This window comes from Monopterus albus, unplaced genomic scaffold (genome assembly GCF_001952655.1).
Source record: "Monopterus albus unplaced genomic scaffold, M_albus_1.0 scaffold31.1, whole genome shotgun sequence".
Classification (NCBI taxonomy): domain Eukaryota; kingdom Metazoa; phylum Chordata; class Actinopteri; order Synbranchiformes; family Synbranchidae; genus Monopterus; species Monopterus albus.
Genome location: NW_018127911.1, coordinates 3,640,805 through 3,653,532, shown reverse-complemented (window position 1 = coordinate 3,653,532; position 12,728 = coordinate 3,640,805). Strand labels below are relative to the sequence as shown.

The 12,728-nt window shown below is 40.0% G+C and overlaps 2 protein-coding genes across 6 annotated transcripts in view; one reads left to right on the top strand and one right to left on the bottom strand.

The window, feature by feature from the left end:
* Positions 1-2,671, top strand: part of mrpl47 (mitochondrial ribosomal protein L47) — a 3,995-nt gene extending 1,324 nt beyond the window's left edge. For 2 of the 4 annotated variants that reach the window (XM_020596672.1, XM_020596670.1), the window contains 6 exons: positions 518-630; positions 829-889; positions 970-1,066; positions 1,244-1,374; positions 1,798-1,893; positions 2,008-2,671. In XM_020596672.1, coding sequence (XP_020452328.1) covers positions 518-630; positions 829-889; positions 970-1,066; positions 1,244-1,374; positions 1,798-1,893; positions 2,008-2,119 — 610 coding nt within the window. In that variant the 3' untranslated portion in view covers positions 2,120-2,671. Of the gene's footprint in view, positions 1-481; positions 631-828; positions 890-969; positions 1,067-1,243; positions 1,375-1,797; positions 1,894-2,007 lie in introns of all 4 variants that reach the window. The other 2 variants (XM_020596671.1, XM_020596669.1) reach the window with 1 other exon arrangement.
* Positions 2,672-2,829: 158 nt separating this feature from the next.
* On the bottom strand, positions 2,830-12,713 carry actl6a (actin-like 6A). Of its 2 annotated transcripts, none has more exons than XM_020596668.1 (14): positions 12,631-12,713; positions 11,497-11,573; positions 9,385-9,559; positions 7,999-8,099; positions 7,574-7,671; positions 7,301-7,395; positions 6,628-6,734; positions 5,974-6,063; positions 5,257-5,318; positions 4,805-4,919; positions 4,519-4,599; positions 4,017-4,112; positions 3,789-3,875; positions 2,830-3,542 (listed from the first exon to the last, which is right to left on the bottom strand). In XM_020596668.1, exons 1-14 carry the CDS (start codon positions 12,653-12,655, stop codon positions 3,462-3,464), a joined length of 1,290 nt encoding a protein of 429 aa, XP_020452324.1. In that variant the 5' UTR covers positions 12,656-12,713; the 3' UTR covers positions 2,830-3,461. The 2 variants fall into 2 exon arrangements, with proteins under 2 accessions (XP_020452324.1, XP_020452323.1); XM_020596667.1 differs by lacking the exon at positions 12,631-12,713 and adding an exon at positions 12,299-12,428.
* Between the last annotated feature and the right edge of the window lie 15 nt (positions 12,714-12,728).

Genomic DNA, 12,728 nt, shown 5'->3' with positions numbered 1-12,728 from the left:
GGGTCTCGCCCGGGGAGTAATTCAATGTAGAACCGCCACTGATAATGTAGTAAACCATCCCCAGGTCCTTTTAAAAACTGTCAATTGCTAGTACGTTTTTATTTTGAATTTTCAGATAACAGTATCACATCATTTAATTAGCAAATTCGTTGTCTTGGTCCTGAAATTTTAATGTTTAATCTTCAAGAGGAACCACGCAGTAAGGCTCTTGGATTTTTCCTGTACTGGTAGATCTGTTGCATTATCATTCTTTCCTTGGGTTTTAACATGTTTGCTATTTGATTTTAAATTTTATTTTCTGTTACTATGCAAATAAATAGAATATAAAACATCCAACAAGTGTTAAGGCATGCACTTTTCTGCAAGGTACCAAAGGAAATGAACCATGTAACATTTTGAGGGAGGCAAACGCCTACAATTCTGAAGGGTTTAGGGTGGATTATCCCTTAAAATCGTACTGTGTGTATGTTGCACTCACCAGGGAAACATTTCCCTTCATTCTCCCATCTTGGTGCAGCCCCATCAGCTCTGTGAGTCAGTACCGAACTCTGCACACAACCATCAGCAGGAGAGGACTGGACGAGTTCTTTGATTTCCCTGAGAACTGGGGAGAGGAAACTGTGAAGTCTGGTAAAACTTTAAAACTATAACATCACATTCGTTGAAGACAATAGCTGGACAGTCTGCTTGTTGCTTTAATAACAGGAAAATGTTAAATTATAGTTTTCAGTTGTTAGGGTGGTCATCTCTGCATGTCACCTGTATCATTTGACGATGTTGTGAATAAAACCCCAAAAGATAATGTACATATAAGTCATAATATTGTAGGTGCACCGTGGAGTGCCAAACATCTGAGAACAAAGAGCAATGAGGATTTACATAAACTCTGGTAAGAGGTGTGGGCAGTATGTTAGTACAGGTGCGTCTCAGTACAAACATGTATCAATTGTAACACTCATTTTGTCTCAGGTATGTACTCCTGAAAGAAAAGAACATGCTGCTCACACTTGAACAGGAATCAAAAAGGCAAAGGGTTCCGATGCCAAGTCCAGAAAGATTAAGGAAGGTTGGTATGAACTCACCAGAACTCTCTACTGTTACTGTAGAATGAGTGTATTACATGTGACAGATCAGATTTGGGTCAGCTTTTAACAGAGCTGGGTGGGATACAGGGTTTGTGCAGTATTGTGTGCGTTTGCTGCAGTAAAGAAAGAGCACACCTCGCTGTCTTCCTCTTCTCCAGGTTGAACGATCGCTGATCAGGCTAGAGACCGTGGCAAAGGAGAGAGAGACAACACTGCGCCTGCTGCAGACAGGACAGGAGAAAGGAAGACCAGGAGCCTGGAGGAGGAATGTACTGGGATACATCTACTGGTGAGCGCAGTCTCCATATACATGTCGCACAAACATGGAGAGAAATATCAGCCCTTAATTAGCCTTGTGAACATGACCATTCCACTCTTGCAAATTGGGGAACCAGGCCATTTTCAAGGTCTAAGTAGAGCGTGACAGGAGTTCAAAAACACACTTGCAGTATTGAGCAAATGAATGGGTTTTTTTTGTTTGTTTGTTTGTTTTTTTAAGATATACTTTCAGCTAATTTTTTTTTTTTTTTTTTTAATTCTTGTCAGGTTGATAGTCACGATGAGCTGTTACTGTTCAAACCAGGTCTCACTTTTTCAACAGAACTTCACTATTTGTCAAGCTAATTTTAGATTTTCTTTAGGAGGTCTGTAAAAGTATTTTGAAAGTGCCAGGCTTTAGAAAAGATACACACAAACTTTTTCCTTTCCTCAGGTATCGGTTCAAAGAGTATGCTATTCCTTGGTACATGAATACAAGGTACATGCGAAAGAGGTTCTACACGCCCAAGTTTGTCGAGCCACATATAAGGTAAGATACTGCATGACACATATGACATGTACGTTTTAGTGTAAAAATAGTGCCAACAAAGTTTAGCTCTTAAGTTGCCTTATCCAAAAAAATAATTTTTTTTTTTAATTGCAGGTTGCGTATAGAGAAATATCTTCGGGACAAGTACAGGAAAACAAACCTGAAGAAGAGAACTCTCGCCAAACTAAAGGAGAGGTTTCCTCACATGAAGGTTCCCTCATCATGAAATTTGAGGCTCCTGTTTTGCTAATAAGGAGACTAACAGTTGTGAGCCTGGTATCTGCCCATTCACAAACTTCTCTCCATATTTAATCTGCCCAGATGATTATGGATAAACTCAGCAATTCGGACTCGGCGCCATTCAAATACCTGAAGATGGTCTGAAACTCTTCACTGTTCAGTTATGCTACATCACCCTGAATTATTTTTCTCATTGTTTTCATACTTATTAAAACTCTGATACGGAACATTTTTCTCCTCAGTGTTTTGAGTCTAAGGTTAATAATTAAAACTACAGTATGCAACTTAACATAGCACCAGCATGAAAATCCAAAATCAATCCACTCTCCTCTGCCCAGCACTCCCTCTCTCTGCTCAGCTCTTCAGATACGTCATTATGAAATTACAGGAAATGAGAACAGAACAAAACTTGCTGATCAAACAAATTACTGGTAGTCTGATGGGTTTTGAGCAGGATCGTCCTCTCTAACCAATCACAAGGTAATGTCGCTGCACTGCTGCCAGTGCTGTTCAATGAGTCTGGGTCACAGCACCTCTCCACATTAAGACAAGTTTGGGAGCATATTTCTACAACTGGGGTGGGGGTTGCATACTGTAGCTTTAAAGTTTTGGGATCATGTGACACCAGGTAACCATTTAAATCTGAAATTTTTAACGACACATTCCAGTAAATACAGGCCAGTAACATAAGAATGCTTGAGTGTAAAAGCAGGCTACTGCAGTTTTATAACAAAATCCAAGTATTTACCAAAAAGACCGTATGTAGGTAATGACAAGCAAAAGTGAAAATTAAATAGATTTGAGCTGACACCCACGCCAGTAAACAAGAGGCAAGGACTGATTGGTCTTTGCTTGTGATGAGCTTCCTACACACAAAAAATTGCTTATGAACAAAAATGTGTTTGTCCCTCCAAACGCAGTACACATCATAATGACCCAGTTTGTCAATATTCTGTAGAGACCTTGCACAATAACTTTCATGTTCTCATGTTGTTTTTCTATTGTGCAAACAAATACTTGACTTTAGGAACAGCAGTACCAGCCAATAAAAACTTGCTTTGTTGCAAGTTTTCCACAAAACACCAACTGCCTAAAAGTAAGGGAACAGACTTAGGACATAGACCCCATCTCATCATAGCGACAGTTGAGTGAGGTTTGTCTGATTTCTACAATAAATCCAAGCCAGACATTGCCAAACTCCATATTAAAAACAACTCATACAAAACAAAAGATCTTCTACAGGTGTTCTTGAGTCCTGGCTGAGAACTGAATGATTTATGATGAGCTTCTGGCAACAACAGTGATGGGGACAAGGGTTTGGTATTAAATCAGGGGCACTTCCTGTCCACACACTGCTTTCCCCCCTCTTCGTACTCCTGTTTGGAGATCCACATCTGCTGGAAGGTTCCCTGGTAGAGGGGGAAAAAAAAGGTCTGCTTTGATGCCGTTTGCAGAATAACTAAAATCTTCCTTGTTAGTTAGTGATTGTGTTGGGGTAATACATGACCACAAAGTTATTCAATGAACTTAGATACTATTTTACATTCTGGTCCCATTAGCTTGCAAAAACAGAATGGCCAATGATCAGGTTAGAGACAGTGGCTATGATCTTTTTAACATCATGAAAATAAAAAATATGTTGTGTGTGTCCTTACAAGTGATGCCAAGATGGAGCCTCCTATCCAGGCACTGAAACGGCGCTCAACTGTAGTGTTGTTGGCTATCAGCTTCAGCCTCATGCTCTGCAAATCACAGACAGCTCAGACAGGAAATAGTGTTCCATTATGGATTACATAAGATCAGACCCCATAAATTATCCAAAAATAAATGACCAGAGAACTAGAATTTGCAATGTATGTGGACAAGTAGTAACGTTCACTTACCGGGGGCGTTTTTTGTGAGAGTTCTCTGTTCAGTCGGTCTGTGAAACCCTGAATGAGCGTATTTCCTCCAGTCACCACCACGCTACCATACAAGCCCTAAAACACAACAAAGGACAGTTAGTTTTTATAGCAGTGCTGAAAAATGAACAATAAAACTGAAGTGCAACACACAGACACACTAACTAAACGTTGCAATTCACAGGGCTAGAGTTAAAATGTACATTTTTTGGTACCAATTTTGCTGCTATGACCCTTGTCTACAGGTACTTCAGTTAGTGAGACCCTTGTCTACAGGTACTTCAGTTAGTGATTTGTTGTCACTAGAGAAGGAGCCATCTTCAGTCAAACAAGATCCTTTTACCTGTTCACTCATTTGAAATTCATTCTATCTAGGACCATCAGCTAAATCTTTAACATTTAAATGGGAGTAGATAAAAGAACAATGAGTCTATTTTATCCACAGTAAAAATTAAAACCCATGTTTATGATGGCACATGCTTACAGGTCGGATATCAATGTCACACATTCCCACACTGGTCGTCACCACATGGCCAACTCCCAACATGGTGTTTCCAGACAGGCCCTGAAATGATTAGACCAAACATTCACTCACAAAACCAAGTCATAAAACATAACAGGAAACACATTTGGAAGCGCTATCAACTTATTATGACAGAGCTGACTTCTTTATTCAGAGCAGGATTTTGTGGGTGCAGTTTTACAGACATTATTTCTGCCTTTACTGTTAGGGCCACTGGGAAACTTAACAGAGCATGCAGAGCACACACCTTGGCATTAGAGGGGTCAAACAGCCCCTCTGGGATCTTCAGTCTCTCTGCCCCAAAGTCACAGTTGTAACCGTTAGGCAGCTCATAGTGCACTGTGGGCATCTGAGCAGCCACCCTGTTGAAAGAGAAGAGATTGTGTGTGTCTTTTAAACATTTAGCAAGAGGATGTTAACCTTTGTAAAAGTTGAGGGATAAAGTAAAATACAGTATATTGTACATCAAGCTGTTCATTCCTGCAAAATAAATCATGTCTGGCTGACAAAATGCATGTTAATGTTAACCCCAAACTCCCTTAGTTTCTGCAGACTGACAGCCATGTGTAGAAGTTCTGCAACTGCACCGGTCCTTTCCTAGCGCCTATAAAGACCGGAATTTTTGAGCAACTATTGAACAATGGCAGAAACATCTATGTAATGGATGCATTCATGTTACGCTGCAAATAATTTCCTTACTGTTCATCATATGGCGAGTCTGACACCTGTAGCACAGATGCCTGGAAGTCCTGGATCACACACTGCAAACATTAAGGCATACACATTCATAATCACACAACCAATACAAAATAACAAAGTGAAGACTTGCATATTATTGCAAGCTTAAAGTTACAGTGTGTAACTTAAGGTAGCACTAGCATGAAACTCCAAATCAGTCCACTTTGCTCCACCCAGCACTCCCTCTCCCTACTCCACTGTGCTTTACTATGATCTGCTACGCTATGCCATGCTCTACCCAGCTCTTCAGATATTCGTTGTTATAAAATTACAATAAATGAGGATGCAACAAGACTTGCTGATCAAACAGAAACACATGAAAATCTCCAATTGGTTAGAGGTCAATCCTACTCAAAAACCTTTAGAAGCTAAAACCTCTGCCTGCTGTCAGTGCTGTTCAGTGGATCTGGGTCAGAGGAAGCTTTGACAGCATCTCTCCACATTAAGACATGTTTTACAGCAGATTTCTACAACAAAAATATATGAATAAAGGTACATGCTGTAGCTTTAATACAAACAAGCTGAAGACACTAAATTTTGGGGCGGGTGTAGCTCAGGAGCTAGAGCAGGTTGTCTCCTAGTTGGAAGGTTAGCACTTTGAGTGTGCTGTAACGCATAGAAAAGCTATACAAGTAAAAGACCATTTACCACAGAAGAGTCAAAGACATTGCTGCTTACATTACACATGTAGTTGTGCCATGAGCGAGTGACTTGAGGTAGTTTCTCCTTTTTCTTCCAACTGGCTGGGGCCCCCTCTCGCACTGCATCCTGTAATAACAATATAGTTCATTTATTTATAATGCACCTTTTTGTTTTTCTAACTTCAATAAAAGCAGAGATGCAGGAATAAAATCAATGGGCAACTATCAGTAAAAACAGATGTTACCTAAATGTTTCACATAACACCTGATAAATATCAGAACTGTAGCATATAAAACAAAGATGTCACTGATGTGAACTTTAATAAGTAATTATGAAGAAAAAACAGTGAATTTACAAGTGGCATTAAAGCCTAATACAGACTTAATATGTAAACCTCCACTTTGTGTGTTATATGACTGATTACATAATAACATTCATAGCATGTATGAATACATTATTATTATTGTAACTCAAAGGATACCCAACACCATCTGCACCTGTCCTGCACACCAAACAGGTTAAAATTAACACTAACATTTATTTACAGCTAATGTTTGGCTCCAGTCTGCAAATAACTTGGGTGTCAGTGTGATAGCATGAGAAGGCCTACTAAATGTATCCTAATACACCTTAATATACTAAAATTAGGGCTTCTAAGATGAATGACAGTTTCACTTCAGCAGTTCTCACCTTTGATGCAATCATGTAAGGAGGGATTATTTCAACATTTAACTCTTGGAACAGCTCCCTGCACTGCATGCTCATGAAGTCTCCAGCCAGGGGCGATTTGACAATGCCTGGTAGAGGGAATAAATAACACAGTAAATCTCTACCATGTTTACTTATAATACAGCAGCTCCACACTCTGTTTAAAGCTGCATGCGTCACCACCTTCACTGTGCGATGGTGTAAGATGTATGTTTACCAAAAATGGTAAATCAGCAGTACTCTGATGGCACTTTGACATTTAACAACCCCCGCCTTTGTTTTCTGCTCTACAATGCGTCTTGGTTTAATTCTGAAAAGTTATTTAAATGGGGAAACATCTGCACATAGGAGCTGGAAGTATTAAGAGATGTACAAGCCTCATGTTTCATTGAAAATTATACTTGCCCACCAATAGTTTGTAAGAGAAAGAGAAGCTTGTAACAGTTCACTGTAAGAATAGCTGGCTTGGCTTGTGAGTCAACAGTGCTTGCTCCAACCAGCAGATGGCAACCTAAGTCACAGGCACCTGCATCTGTGAAGGATGCAGGACTATTAATGCTCTTTAAGTGTTGTTTTTCCTCCCTGGGTTACTTGTACACCAAGTAAAATCTGACGGAAGACTGTCAACATATTTAATAATGATTAGTGTTTTTACCTTGCTGCAGAACATAGCCATCATGTACTGGAATGGCTGTGGTGTGCGTGGCACCGCTGTCCAGGACCAAGCCTGTAGACCGCCCATTCGCAAAGCTTAGACACTCAAGAGTAAAGGAAATGTAATACAGTAATACAAATAACATACAATATTCCTCCGACAAACTTATAAGAGAAAAGGTTCTCTGAGACCATTATCAAACTGTAAAGGGACAATTAAATGACTCAGCTCTGACCCATGTTTTTCTGGATAAAGTGAAACAGTAAAGGATACGCAGACAGCACAGCTGATTTGCAGAGGAAGAAGGCGGGAATGTTGTAATGCTCAAACATCAGCTCTGTCAGTTTCTCTCGTTTCGCTCGCGTGTTCCACTGCAGACACAAAACACAACACATCGTCACCATCAGCACAACACAAATTGATCAGTTTCTCTGTAAGATGATGAGGACCAGCACAGGAAATCTTTGCCTAGCTCAGGGGTTGGTGCACTTTCTAATTCTTACCTCACCACACCCTGATCTTAAAGGTATCTCAAAGGACACCAGCTACTGTGAGTATTTAAGTAAAAGTGTGAATTTGAAGGTAGAATCAGATTTTCAAATTCTAACAAAGAAAACTTCTGATTCTGATTGATTCAAACCACCTGTCTTTTATATGATCGAAGCACATGTAGCCTGTGTTGTTTAACTCAAACTTACCGATGCTTCTGACATGAGCACCGGATGCAGACTGGGCTCGGATTTGAAGTGCATCTTGTAGGTGTGATCCAAAATAGCCTGGAAACTGTCCCAGTCTTCAACTGCAGATAAAGCATAAAACAAAGGTAGGGGTTGTTAAATGTCAAAGTGCCATCAAAGTACTGCTGATTTACCATTTTTGGTAAACATACATCTTACAAGAAAGAGCAACAGACAATCATCTGTGCTAAAGTTGTTAAACTCCATCAAGTTTTAGAAAACTATATGCAGTTATTGATGGAAAACTGTAAGAAAATATAGGTGTCTGACAGAAAAGAACCCAAATATTTTCTTTTACACATGCGCACAAAGACATACCTGGTGCAAATAGCAGCTATGTTCTCAAGATATCTACTTTATTTGTAGCTACATCGCAAAAACTGTGTATCTTTCATCATCATTGCTGGGTCAGATGGTTGAGAAATTAGAGCGATGAGTTCCCTGATGATCTTTTAGAGATAATTTGAGCACCAGGCACCAATGTTCCAGGTCAGTCCACTAAGGGAGCCTGCGGCCCCACGGCACTGTTCTGCTGCAATTAAGATCAGTGTCACACTTGTTTCCAAATAGCCTCACAGTCAAACTCCACTGGACCAGATTCTGCTTAGCATCATCAACTAAGTCAGTGCACTTGTTTCAAATCCACAAAATTTGGCATTTGGTAAGATGCAGACAAATCAGGCTGTACATGTTATGAATTGTGCTCCTGAAACATTTGGATTTGTTGAGCACTCTATTGACAGAAATAGAAGAACTCAACTAACAATTATTTCCATTATTGATTGACCTTTACTTTCCTTTTGAGACCACACACACAGCGAGGTGCAGATCAGTGTGGACCTCAAAACATGTCACACAACTCTTGTCCGGTATATCAAACATTTATTCAACTTGTAATGAATATTCTAAACAGTTTTCTGACTTTTTTTAAGGCTAACTGAAAAACTGATCAATCAAAAGAATAGTTCATAGGTTAGTTAACATTCAAGTTCCTGTTTTGGATAATAGTTGTCAAACTGAGAAAGGCAGTGATTTAGCTGAATAATGGTGAACTGATGTAAGATAACTGCCACAAGAGTAATAGAAAATGAAAAATCAGGAAATCTGAGACTACAGCGAAACCACTGAACCTCAGACCATGGTGTAGGAGTCCAAAATTTAACTCTGATTTTTATTAGGATATCTGTTCTGGTTACAGAAGATTTGGCTCTGGACATCTGACCCACATCTGGGTTTGGATGAACAACTAACAAGAGGAAACCTTGGAAACCAACCAAGGAAACAGCACTTACAAGACAAAAATTGGACCCTAATTAGCGATAAAATACATATCAATTGAGCACTCACTCATGCCATTCTTGAGCGGAGACATGACCTCCATGTTCTCTCTGGGAACCCTCAGCTGGTTGGTGTCAATATAGTAGGTGGTACCGCTCTGCTTGCCCTTGTCGCCATCCGTCTCCATGGGTGTACTGCCATCTTCTCGGTCAAGGGTCACACCTATCACGGTGGGGAAGTCCGCCTGAGCCAGGCCAAAATAAGAGAGGGCCCAAAGCTGGTCAAGACACTTTCCCACATGCTTATTTTATCAGTTTCCTGGCAGTGACCTAAAGGTACAAATTGGATAAAACCTTGGAAGAATTTGGGACAGTATGTAAAATCAAAATTAAAGCTGAAAATAGTCATTTGTAAATCTGTGTCCTGTATTACACTGAAAACAATACAGCAGCACATTATTTTATGTGGCAACTCATCGATTTTATTCTTTGTTCAAAATAAACACTCACTTCAATTCCGATACCTGCAACACAATCCAAAAAAAGTTGGGACAGTAAAGCATTTACCGCGGTGTGATGTTGCTGTTCCTTTTCACAACACTTAAAAGACATTTAGGGCCCCAGGACACCAAGTGATTAAGTGTGTCGTGTAATTTTGTCCCATTCTTCCTGCAAACAAGTCTGAAGGAGCACAGTGCTGCGTCTTTGACACATTTTGCATTTCAAAATGTGCCACACATTCTCTATTGGGGACAGGTCGGGACTGCAAGCAGGCCAGTCCAGCACTCACACCATTTCCTCCAGAGCCAGGTCTTAGTAATGTGTGCAGGATGAGGTTTTTGAAATATGTATGAGTGTCCCTGGAAAAGACGTCATCTTGAAGCCCCCAAGGGTGCTCAAAGTGCTTCACAGCAAAACATATAAAAATAAAAAAAGAACATGTTAAGACACAAACTAACGGAAAGGAAATCATGTTAAAATTACACAAATTTGAAACCACGTGAGATGACCAGATCCAGCATGTGTCCTCGTCGGTGGGTGGGACAGTCTACTGACTGAGAGAGATCCAGGGATTCCAACAGGGCATTAAAGTCTTTTGCCAGCTGATTAGAGGTGCAGTGGATGCGGATGTTACAGTCGCCATAGATCAGGACACTGTCAAACCTCGGCATAAGCGCTGTCAGAAACTCCCCAAATTTATTTTTAAGCAGCATTTATCCATATTGTAGTGCCTGACACAGGACACAGATGATTTACACATCACCATTTACATACTATCCCAACTTTTTCTGATTTGGGGTTGTATTAGAAGTTCATCCATGTCCCAAACACTGAATGAATAAATTCCCATTTTTGTGAAACACTGAAGGTGCTGTAATATGAATCAGTGCTCCTCTGACTTACAGTGCAGCTGTTTGGAAATACTAAAAAGTACCAGACCAGGACCTGGGTGGAGGCTTTTTCCATTACAGCAGCTCAAATCAAAACCATGAATTATCCGCTTTCAGTAGAATCATGTTATAATGATTAAATGTTCTCTGTTTCCCAGATAAAACTAAGACAGTACATAGACAGTATGAAAGGAGGTGGTGCTCGGGAATGAAACTACTATTCATACAACTAAACTGCAAACAAGGTACATAGTCTTTGAAGAACTTGTAAACGGTGTAGTTCTTTTCTGAATAAGTCAAGAGTTCTACAGAGGAATCATCGAGTCTGTTCTCTGTACGTCCATCACTGTCTGGTTTGGCTCAGCAACCAAACAGGACAAGTACAGACTTCAGCAGACTGTCAGGACTACAGAAAAGATCACTGGTGCATGGAGAACCTGTACACCTCACGGGTCAAAAGGAGGGGATCACTGCAGACCCCTCACATCCTGGACATAATCTGTTTGAACTCCTCCCGTCTGGACCCAGGCTGTCACTCTGACGAACACTTGACCCACGATAGTATGACTGGGCAATAACCCTCAGCGAAATACCCGTAAAAAAACCCCGACTGATAGTGTATGACAAAACCAAGTAAGTACTCCAGAATGATCTGAACTCAATTTATGCGATTTGTCTCCAGAGTGACAGCCTTCATTATGTGACACTGGTGTACCCCAGGAGGGAAGATGAAGATGCACAGAGGAAGAAAAGACACATAGTTATTCAGGTCACTGGACTGATCCACTTACCTTGGGACAGTCTTCTCCTGCATAACCAGCTCTTACAGAATAAGAGCCGATGTCGAACACCAAAGCTCCCACTTCATCTACAGAAATAAGAGAAGTTCTGTGAACCCAATTTCATCTGCAAATTATTTAACATTAATTTTCACAATTACATCTAGAGATGCAATGATGTACAGTATATCAGCATATGTGAACTAATTATCTATCTAAAGGAAGCAGTTACTTCCTCAACAAATACATACTTTTGGGGTCTCTAAAATGACAAATGTTACTTAATTTTATCTATGGAAAAAAGCAGTCAGAAAGAAAAGAAAGCATATCCTCAAACAAACCTTCCCACCCCACATTTCTGTTTATTCCCATGAATAGGTTTTTTTGGTGGGCTGTTTTTCCTTATCCATTTCAAGAGTCTAGGGATTGAGGATATCATGTGCTGTACAGATTGCAAAAGCATTTGAGGCAAATTTGTGGTATTGTGCTATATAAATAAAATTTGTCTTGACCCTATACACCATCACACAGAACACAAAACTGACACACTCATCTAAACAACACAAAACAAACATTTCATCATGCCAATATACAAGTAATATAATTTAGAATGTTCAGCAGATCATGACATTGCCATTTTTGCCATTTCATCCTAAATAAGGCTATGGCTCCACAGACAGTGCCAATCTAGTAGAAGTCTGCAGAACGGGAAACATAGCTATCGGTAAATATAAATTCTATCTTTAAGTTAAATCACCGTGAGATTCTTGGAACCATTTATCTCCACTTCTAAGGAAGCTATACAAAACGTTACCGTTAAACACACAAGTCCGAAGAGTCCATGATGAATTTTCATTCATTTCCTTTCTAGCCAGCGACCTAGGGTATCGCGAGGGCTGGTTTACATTATTGTAGCATACAGAAACTAACTTTAAGCAACAATACGACACACTTATAGTGATAACAAATTCACGTTCTTAGAAAAATACGATTACGAATGTTATCAACGCCGTGGCTTTAGCTTACCACAGAGCTAAATGTTAGCGAAGCTAGCATAGCTTGCTATCCCTACAGCTAGTTAACGCTACAAAACGGGACAACGTGAACAACTCTTTCGATATATTTTAAACATGGAATCCCACTCACCGCCTCCATACACTCCGCCACTCATCCTCTAAATTATCACCACAACAACGTTCCCAATAAAATTATTACAACAGAAACAAAACCGCTATAATCACAAC